Source organism: Antechinus flavipes, chromosome 1 (genome assembly GCF_016432865.1).
Source record: "Antechinus flavipes isolate AdamAnt ecotype Samford, QLD, Australia chromosome 1, AdamAnt_v2, whole genome shotgun sequence".
Lineage (NCBI taxonomy): Eukaryota > Metazoa > Chordata > Mammalia > Dasyuromorphia > Dasyuridae > Antechinus > Antechinus flavipes.
In genome coordinates, this window is record NC_067398.1 from 725,461,118 (window position 1) to 725,472,403 (window position 11,286).

An 11,286-nucleotide genomic window follows, 5' to 3' on the forward strand; every position below is an offset into this window, starting at 1 on the left:
TCCAGCCTCTAGATTTTCAAACATTTTGTAACAATTATTTAGGTATTTTTTTAGGTATTTATTGAAAAAGAAAGTTATTGAGGCCTATCATTTCCCAATAAATCTAAGGGATATATATACACACATATATACATATATATGTATGTGTGTGTGCATATATGTATATAGGTATGTACATGTGTATTTATGATTATGTCAATAATGGGGTCACCTTTAGTTCTCCTCACACCCCCTATATTCAGATGTTCCAAGAATATCATTCTCTTGCCTTTACACACTGAATCCTACCTTGTATGGGGAACACACAAATGCATGAGATGTGCCCCAGGCTTGTCTCTAGACATTAATTTAAATGGTGAATCAATAGGAAATAATTGATTACAGAATGCCCATCCTATTAAGATAGGTTTGGAAAGACTATTTTTAATAATGTGGGATTTCACTTTGAATTTGAAAGAAATCAAGAAATCTGAAAATGTACATAAGGATGTTGGGAATTCCACTAATGAATGACAGCCAGACAAAATGTCTGAGGTATGAGAAGGAGTGTCTTCTCCATGGAACAGCAAGAAGGCCAGTATCTCTGTATTAAGGAACAGGTGGGAATGGATGGTGTGCAGTACAAGAAGAGTGGAAAGGTATAGGGGGGATTAGTGCATTGAGTGCTTTGAATGTCACACGAATGTTTTTGTAGTTTATCCTGGAGGTGGGAGAGAGTCACTAGAATTCATTGAATTTGGGAATGACGTGGTCCAACTTGCACTTTCAAAATATCACTGTCAAAACAGAATGGAGAATGGAGTAGAAGGAAAAGACACTTGTGATAGAGAGACCCAGTAAAAGGTTATGGAAATAGTGCAGGTGTGAAGTCATGAGGGATGAGCCAATAGCAGAGGAGAGGAGGTGAACTTATTAGAGAGATGTTACAAAAATGGAATCAACAGATCGTATAAAGGGGGTGAGACACAGTGAGGAGTTGAGGGTCAAACTGAAACTAGGAACATAGGGGATTCCTGGAGTGTCAGAGGTTCACTTTTATGTTCCCAAAAGAAAGCCAGATTTTATCCCACCTACCAGTAAGACCACAAAAATCCATAAGACAGTAAAGAAGGCCCAGTATCTCATATAGGGTTGCCTTTCCTGCAGGTATCTCTCACTGACAAGCACTTCTCTTCCCTTTCAGCTGCACTCCTACCTGAAGAAGATCCAGTTTAAGAATGAAGCTGGTGACCAAGTGTTTGTGGATGAGAATAGACGCCCGGAGACTCAGTATGCCATCATGAACTATGTGTTCTTGAATAAAGATACTGATATTCTTTTTTATGTAGGGAACTTCTTCCCAGAGGCTCCACTTGGTCAAGATTTTACAATTTGTGCAGATGCCATAGTATGGAACCAGTGGGGTTCAAAGGTCAGACCCATTTTAAATATTCACTTTATGCTTCCAATAACAGTAAGAATTCTTGCCCTATCTGGTTACTCTACATTACTTATAGATGGCAAAGTGGCGAGAGTTTTTGCCTGGTTCTGTTTCATTTCTTATAAGTTCATACAACTCTCCCCTGATTTTGTTGAAATAATCCTCTTTTTCATTTCTTACAACTCAATAATATTTTATAATATTTAAACACATCTACATATCTATTTATTATATGCAGAGAGAAATAAGTGTACACCCATATATATAACACTTTTTAATCATTTTTCAATTTATAGACACCATCTCATATTCCCATTCCTTGTTGTTTCAAATATAGTTAAAATATTTTTATTTATCTTGAACTTAAACACAAAAAGGCAAAAAAATGTTCACATATATACCACAACATAAATAGAGGATTCAATATAAAACCATGCATTTTCCTCTTATTGTTTCCTTTTTTCCCCTGAAAACTAATAAATATTTCATATCATTTTTACAGCCATTCTACTTTTTTGTGCTTCCTTCTAACCTGTCTTTTGTTTTCTGTCACATATAGTTTTTCTCCCTACCTCTCTAACCTGCCTTAGAAAAGTCTGTCTTGGACAAAAATATTTGTATTTATGTATATGTATATGTATCTGTGTGAATACATACATTTGTGTGTGTGTATATGTATATGTATTTGTGTGAATACATACATTTGTGTGTGTGTGTATATGTATATGTATTTGTGTGAATACAGACATTTGTGTGTGTGTATAAAACCATGGTATACATTATTCTGTTCATCAGTTCAATCTCTAGAGATGAGTTGTGTCTAATTTTCTGGGTTCTTTGTAATTGATTTGAGTAGTGACAGTAGAGTTCTAAAGTGCTCTTAGAAAAGAATTGCTGTCACTGTGTACAATGTTCTCTAAGTTCTATTCATTTAACTTTTCATTATTTCAGGCGAGTACTTTCCCAATTTTTCTAAAACCAATGAGCTCATCATTTCTAAGAGCACAGTAGTCTTCCATTACAATTATACATACCAACTTTGTTCAGTTTTCTGCATTGAGGAGCATCCTCTAAATTTCCAGTTCTTTGCCACTCCAAAGAGAAATGCTATCCATATTTTTTAAAGGAAAAGAACTACTCCTTTTTCACTAATTACTTTGGGAATTGGACCTAGTAGTGATAATGATAGCTCAAATAGCACAAACTATTTTAATTCCAATTAAAACCATTTTACAATTCTAGATTGCTCTCAAAATAGTTGGATCAATTCACAGTCCCACCAACAATGAATTATTGTCCTAATTTTTCCATATTCCTTCTAATACTTGTCAACTTCCCCTTCTATCATTTTAAACAATCTGGTTGGTGTAAAATGATATCTCAAAGCCATTTTTATTTAAATTTCTCTAATCAATACTGATGTTCAACCTTGTTATATTATGATGCATATTTGGATTTCTTCATTGTCTGCTTATTTCTACCTCTAATTCATTAATTTTCCTTTAAAAATTTAGATGTCTCATTATTTGCTGCAGATGATTAGTTTTGATATTGCTTCATGTTCTTGGTAATTTTTATCAAGTTATAGTTTCCATTTTTATCTCATTTAATTAAATAAATTTTATGTTTAATTTTGTTTGACATCCTGATTTCTACCCCTGCTTTTTAAAAACTCAGCCAAGTCTAATTCAACCCTTTATTTTAATGCTCTCATTTTTTTATTTTAGTCTGTTATTTTAAATGTTTCTTGTAAGCAACATAGTGTCAGATTCTAGTTTTTAATCCATTCTAATATCTGTTTCTACTTGATATATGAATTCATTTCATTCTAATTCAAAGTTGTAATTACTAGGTGTGTATTTCACTTCATTGTATTTTTCCTTTATATTATCCTTTTCATCATGGCTTATCTATTATCTTAATATTTGAGAACATCCTCAGTTACTGTGTATTTTGCATTAGTCTTATTTCTACTTTAATCTATTTTCTAATTACTCATTACTTTCAGATCAGTTCATACATGAGTGAAGTTGAAGTATCAGCCTCTCTAACCTCCATTTCATGTTTCTACAGACATCTTAGGGTTACTCTTATGTGAAATAATTTTCTCTGACCTTTCTTTTGTTTCCTTGCCTATTGTATTCTTCTTCCCATTTAAAAAATTCTTTCCTTAAGATCTAGTCCCAACAGATCCATTCTCATGGATGAGCTAATTAGTCTTAATCTATAACATCTGATGATAAAATTCAGCGATGACACGAATAATTTCCTATATTACAAGGTCAGCTGCTTATGCTTCATAAGTCTATCATTGTTGGCTTTTGGGGGATTTTCTTGACTAGTGTTGGAACTCAAAGTTTTCATATTGCTCTAATCTCGTGAGTGATACTTTGTAGTCCTCTGTTTCAATAGAGATCTGTTGTTGTTTTTTTAGAATTAAACTTAGTTATTCTAGGAAAGTTATTTGGGGCAATACAATAAAGTTCATTATTCAATACCAGCTAAGAGTCCCTTGTAATCTGATTCCAAACAGTTGTCTGACTCCCTTACTATCTATAGACTGAGAGCTTGGCAAATGACTGGCCAAGTTTGAATGCACGGCAAAACCTTGTTGGCTTGCACAATTTTGGGCCTTGCTGTTGGCTTTTACAAGGGGTCCTGGATGACTTGCCTGGCATAACATGTATTGGACTGAACTCCTTTTTGAAACAGAGATTTTCTTCAACTTTTTAACTTGTACTAAGATGGAATATTGTTTCACTCTTTATTGGTAATTTTGCTACTCCAAAATTTATTTATTTATTCTCAATAGTATTTTATTTCTCCAAATAGATGTAAAGTTAATTTTCAACTTTCAGTTTAGTAAGATTTTGTCCTCTGTATTTTTCTCCCTCTCTCTCTTACCTCCCTCATTTCCCTTCTCGCAAAGACAGCAAAAAACCTATTTTAGGCCATAAATGTACAATGCTTTTAAACATATTTTCATATTTGTCATGTTGTGCAAGAAAAATCAAACTAAAAGGAAAAAATAAGGGAAGAAAAAGAAAAAGCAAGTAAAAAAAAAAGACCAAAAAAGGCAAATTAGTTTACTTTGATCCATATTCAGCCTCTATAGTTCTTTCTTTGGATGAGAATTGCATTTCCATTCCAAATCTACTGCAATTATTTTGGATCACTACATTGCTGAGAAGACCTAAATCTTTCGTATTGATCATTATGTGATCTTATAGTTCCCAAATTCATGGGCATCCATTCAATTTCTGATTACTTGCCACTACAAAAACTCTTGCTACAAATATTTTTCCATATGTGGATTTTTCCCCCTCTTTTATAATCACTGTGTGATACAGACATAATAGAGATTTTTGGGCATAACTCCCAGTTGCTCTCCAAAATGGGTCCATCAGTTCTCAATATTACCAAAAATCTCCTTTTCCCACATTCCTTCCAATATTTATCATCTTCTCTGTCATTTCAGCCAATGAGATAGGCATTATATATCCTCAGAGTTGTCTTAATTTGCATTTCTCTAATCAAAAGAGCATGTTCTTTCATGTAATTAGAATCTGAATGTTGTCTGTTGATGTCCTTTGATCATTTATCAATTGGGGAATAATTTGTATTCTTGTAAATTAGACTCAATTCTCTATATAGTTGAGAAATTAGGCCTTTATCAGAAACACTGACTGTAAACACTGTTTCCAGCTTCCTTTCTAATCCTGGATATGTTGGTTTTCTTTGGAAAAACTTGAATTTATGAAAATTATCCATTTTTCATTTCATAATGTTTTTTGGTCTTTCATTGGCTATAAATTTCTTCCTTCTCCAAAGACCTGGAAGGTAGACTATCCTGAAAGCTCCTAATTTCCAACCTTTATGTTAAAATCATGAATACTTTCCCACCTTCTCTTGATATAGGCTTTGGGATGTTGGCCTATAAATAGGTTTCACCATACTAGTTTCTATTTTTCCCAATAATTTTTGTGAAATACTTGGTTTTTATCCCATAATCTGGAGTTTGGGGGTATATCAAACAGTAGATTACTATAGTCATTGTCTATTGTGTCTCCCATACCTAACTTGTTTTCATTTGTCTGTTACTCTATTTTGTAGCTAATACCAAAAAGTTTTGATAACTGCCACATTATCATATAGCTTGAGGTTGGCTCCAGATTAATTGGGGTTAAAAAATTATATCAAACTTCCAAGGATTCTGTTCCTGTGGGACTAAAAAAATGATTTGAATTCATATTTCTTCAAGTTGGCTAAATTTCTGATTGTTCCCGAATAGGCTGTTTTTCTGAAGGACGGGTAAAATTAGCTTTTACTCTATCTTTAATTATTACTTCTCTTTGCTGGTCCTTCAATCCTAAAGGACTTGTAAGTTTGATGGACACAGATAAAGGCATTTGTTTATTATTCAGTAATTTTTTTGTCAATCATTCCTGGTGATTACCATCATTGTTAGTCTTTTCTCTACATGCTTCTCCTTGCTCCATACCTGACAGTTAAGAATTTCTCCAAAATACTAGAATACTGCCATTCAACAGAAATCTCCTTCTTAATGTTTTATAAAAGAAAGTGTCTAGGCAAGAGACACTTATTAAACACATAAGATAGTTTATAAATATATCATTTGATATTCCCAATAGGGAAGTTCTTATTTTTAGTAATTCAAGCTCACTCTTCTATCTACACTCCTACTTATGTGTCTCTGTAATGATTATGGAAGCAAGGCTTACAAAGAAAATAAGCTTCCTCTCTCTTCTACAAACATCAATAGTTCTAAGTTAAAAATGTGTATTCCTCTCTCCTGTTATTGTCCTAGGTTCCCTCTGCAGTCTGCAGTAAAAGTTGTCCTGCTGGATTCAGGAAGTCCACATTGGAGGGGAAGGCTGCCTGCTGCTTCAACTGCTCTCCATGCTCAGAAGGGGAGATCTCCAGTCAGATGAGTGAGATTATCAGGGAACACTTTTCTCATGGCCACTGATAGAGAAAATAACCAAGAGGTCATCCTTGTACAATTGTCTAAAACCCCAGAAATATCATGATGTCATGAAGAGATTGTACGAGACTGAGGAATATTCAGAAATAAGTCCCCAGGATAAGACACATTTTCTCTCATTATACAATGAAAAGGATAATCTATAAAAAAAGAATTATTCAGTATTATTTCTTAGATGAATTACAATCACTTAACTTTGTACTATAGAGGGCATGTATGGATACAGATACAGATTAAGATTAAGAATCATAGTTATGTGTGTCTATATTCACAAATATATACACAAATGCATGCATCTGTTTAATCTCTCTCTCTTTCTGTCTCTGTCTATGTTTCTCTGTCTCTCTGTCTTTCTCTCTCTGACTCTCTGGCTCTCTTTTTCTCTCTCTTATAACTTAATTTCTCTCTATGGCTTCTTTCTAACTGCTTTTCACCATCCATAACTAAGCAAATGTTTACTTCAGAGCTCTTTCTCTCCTGGTCTACATTTTCCAGGAACAATAAGATTGGATTTTAGAATTTCTGGATTTTGCAAATTTAGACAAATAAGTCTAAATACTTTATTATATTTGAAAACAAGGAGAATCTGGTGAGGGATTCACATCAAAGAAAGATTTTGCTCCAGCTTTGTAATGGAAAAGTATAAAATACACATCTCTGCTCCATTTCACCGACTGTTTGTCAACTAAGTGAAGGAAAAAATAAGACTGATTTTTTAAGAGCCATTTCCTAACAGTGTCATTTTCTGACTGAGAATAATGCAATATAGCTGTTTGTAAAGAACTGAAATAGAAAATTATTCCAAAATCAATTGAAATGGTCACAGTGAGTTTGAAGGGCCTTTTACACTGTAACTAATGCAGTCATTAAAAGAAGAATAGGAGTACATTTTGTATGAGAATAAACAATGAAACACAGGAAGAGATGAATTGATCATAAGGTGAGAATGGAGGATAAGAAGTGTTGAGTCAGAGTGTTCCCTTAACAGTTCATGGAAGGCATTAGTAAGACTTTCAGTACAATGTAGGGACATCCTGTGGTTTCACAAAATGGTGGGAGGACAAGCGACCCACAAATTGGTTAGGTAAAGATGAGCAATTATTTAGAACAATAGAAAGACAACCCAAAACACATTGATGCATTGAATATTGAAGGGTTAAGTGATCTGAAATTGACCAGGAAGAAGGAACTTTGAAAATAATCAAGTGAGGAAGGCAGACGGTGGAGAAGAAGAATGAGTTAAGGAGGTCAACCTTTTAATGATTGACTATGAATGCCAAGTAGAATTGTTGTAGAACCTCTGGGTGGGGCAGTGCAGTTTTTTATTCTTGTAGATGTAATGAAAAATAATTTATACATTTCATGCTTTTCTCTAACTTTTGGGTCTGGTTTCAGAGGAAAATTTGCTCATCACTGACCCAATGCTGGAACCTATCAGGGATTTCAGAGATCATGCTTGATTTCATGCATGAAACCCAAAACAATGACATTGCTGTCTCTCTCGAGGGGCCATTCAAATGATATTACCCCTATCTACTACCTAATAATCTAATATTATATCCCTCTCCCTCATTGTCCAAATGATATTTGATCCCTCTAATGGAAAAAAAAACTTGTCAGGCATAATAAGAAATCCTAAGGAGTAGGTTTTTTCTTTTGAAAATTTTAATCAGCATCATTGAAGATAATGATACTGCTAGAGCAGGACTGCTAAAAGGAGCTCCTGGATTAGAAACTACTTCTACCTATGAAGATCAGCAATTTGTCTCTGCCTTATTTTATGAGACATTCCTGGAGCACTGAGGAGTTGAGTGATTTCCACAGTGGGACAATAGCATTTGTAAACTGCTTGGCCATTAGATGCCTGCACAATACTGCACATGGAGTGACATCAGAAAATGAATAAAATGAGGAGATTAAGGAATGGGATGAAAGTAGGATGGGTAAATGTCCTCTTGAATCACAGAGCTTATGGAGTCATTATAGCATCACATTTTGGGAGAACACTGGATGCTGTCATGACTCATCCAATGGCATTATCTTTGAGCCTGACATTAGATGATTTTCAAGTTTAAAAAGTAGGAATAAGAGGAAAGCAGAAAAAGGACGATTCAATAAGAAGGCCTTAGAATGTGAACAAAGTTCACACTGTCCCTTACTCTCATCTGCTGCCTTGATGTGGGAATACATAGATCTCTTTCCTGCCATGAGGAAAGATTCTTGAATTAGTGATGAGGATGATAGTGATAAAAGCTATATCAACCTTCATTTATATAGGGGCTTAAATTTGTACTACATATATTCTATGTGTCTATCTCATTTGATGCTCTCAATAACTCTATGAAGGAGGTGTGATTATCATCTCAATTTCATTGACAGGAAAACAAAGACAAAGTGAAATGTTTTCCACAGGATCATACAGTACCAGGTATCTGAGGCAGGATGTAAACTCTGACATTCTTGACTTCAAGTCCTATTCACACTCAAGTTGCCAGTTATTTACTTAGACTGGCTAGTAAAACTTAAAGATTTTATAATGATCTGTGACATGCCTAGCATACGTCTGTTTGGGTTTTTACTGCTGATGCTACAGCGGCAATTCAAGGCTTTGTTAAAAGATCACAGAAAAAAGAGAGTGACAATGAGGAGAAAGAAGAACTTCTAGGAAAGAGAGATCTGATCATAGAAAGTCTGTATGTAGGGTACCAGAGAAGCCTTTTAGAATGCTGTTTCCAGGGTAAAGTTAAAGATTGTCTTATGGATCTGGAAGAACTAAAATAAGATCAACTCCATATTTCCAAAATAGGTGAAAAAAGTCCACTTTGTGATCCAAAAAAAAAATGTCTTTTCAATTAACCAATTAAAGCAAGATATGAAAGAGTTATGGAATTCACTGCTGTATACATCATGGAATGGCTTCAATTTCCTTTGGATTTAACAGGAACACTTCCAAAATAAAAAAAAAATTCCCAAGAGAAACTTGCCAGCTATTTAAAAAGTCATTCATCAATCAATCAATAGTCATTTAGTATGTGAAGGTCTTGATCATTAATAACGGGGACAGAAAGATAAAGTAGAAACTGATTGCTAAACTTAAGGAGTTTCCATTCCAATGGAGGAGACAGGAATGTCCATAGTCTATGCATCTACCAAAAATTATCTAAAATGCATATGAATTAATTGCATGAAGGTTTAAACTGAAAGCTAGAAAGAATAAGAAAGGATTAATGCAGGCCAACCTATAACTAGAGTTGTTGCACAATACAACACAGATATGATGTTGACATTTGATTTTAAAAAAAAAAAAAGACTGCTCTTTCTAAGATTACTTACTAAATGATTAGTTTAGGAGGGACAAGTATCATCAATTAAATAAAAGAAATATACAGAATTAACATGATCCAAGCCCAATCAGGGATAAAAGGTATGAACAGAGTTGGTCCAGGCTCCTATGCCATGTTACTTAGCAACAGCTATGTCTTTCAGTAAAGAGGGAGCATAGTTTTGCACTGTATGGAAGCAGAAGAAATTATTGCACCTTTTGTTACTGTTTCCTACTCTGGGAATGAGGATCAGTATCCTAAAGCCTTGTTTGTCTCCTGCAGATGCAGAGCAGTGCATCAAGTACCCAGAGGATGAATATCCCAATGAGCAGAGAGATCGCTGCCTCCCCAAGACTGTGACCTTCCTGGATGTGAATGAACCCTGGGGGACGGCAGTGACAGCTGTAGCTGTTTCACTCTCATTCCTCTCGGTCCTGGTTCTGTGGGTCTTTGTGAAGTTCCAAACCACACCCATAGTCAAAGCCAATAACCGGAATCTCAGCTACCTGCTCCTCACCTCCCTTTCCTCCTGCTTCCTCTGCTCCTTGCTCTTCGTGGGCCGTCCTACCACTGCTTCCTGCCTTCTCCGACAAACAGTATTTGCAGTTGTGTTCACGGTGGCTGTTTCCTCCATTTTGGCCAAAACTATCATCGTGGTTCTGGCTTTCAGGGTGACAGGGCCAGGGAGCAGGATGCGGATGTTCCTTCATCCCAGAGTGCCCTACTGTGTGGTTCTCATCTGCTCTGGAATTCAAGGGCTTTTCTGTGCCATCTGGTTGGGGACCCATCCCCCCTTTCCAGAGGCAGACACACGCTCTGAATCCAGGCACATCATCCTCACATGTAACGAGGGCTCCGCCATTGCATTTTACTGTGTCCTGGGCTACATGGGCTTTCTGGCCTTGGGCAGCTTCACCATAGCCTTCCTGGCCAGGAACCTGCCCGATGCCTTCAACGAAACCAAGTTCATCACGTTCAGCATGCTGGTGTTTTGCAGCGTCTGGGTCTCTTTCCTCCCAACATATCAGAGCTCCAAAGGGAAAGCCGTGATGATCGTGGAGATCTTCTCCATCTTGGCCTCAAGTGCCGGGTTACTGGGCTGCATTTTTATTCCCAAATGTTATGTGATCCTCCTGACATCAGATAAAAATACCCCAAAACAGATCAAGAGTCAAGGACATTCAAGAGGCAAGAATTTTTCTTTTTAAAAAAATTTTTTTAATTTAATATTTAGGCTTGAAGGATCATCCTTATTAATTTGTTATAATCATATTTGTCATTCTGAGCAAGATTTCACCCCTACTGAGTATATCAGACATTCTTTCTGCCTTCTTTGTAAAATTTCACTTACATAGGCAGGCTGGTTCCCCATGATGCAATTGACAATTGCTATTTTGGGGAGGATACTACACATTTTGGAGCACATAGCCACTGACACAAATATGGGAATGCCAGAGTTTCAGAATGGCTTAAGGTCTCAGTTTCATACCTTGTGGTAGAAACAAGACCCCAGGCTCAATTTCAAGTCTGTGATATTT

The 11,286-nt window shown here is 35.7% G+C and overlaps 1 protein-coding gene across 1 annotated transcript; it reads left to right on the forward strand.

The window, feature by feature from the left end:
• Positions 1-536: 536 nt before the first annotated feature.
• LOC127549184 (vomeronasal type-2 receptor 26-like) lies at positions 537-10,956 on the forward strand. The gene is made up of 4 exons (XM_051977014.1): positions 537-638; positions 1,184-1,324; positions 6,249-6,372; positions 10,031-10,956. The coding sequence occupies exons 1-4, from the start codon at positions 537-539 to the stop codon at positions 10,954-10,956; spliced, it is 1,293 nt and encodes a 430-aa protein (XP_051832974.1).
• Positions 10,957-11,286: the final 330 nt, after the last annotated feature.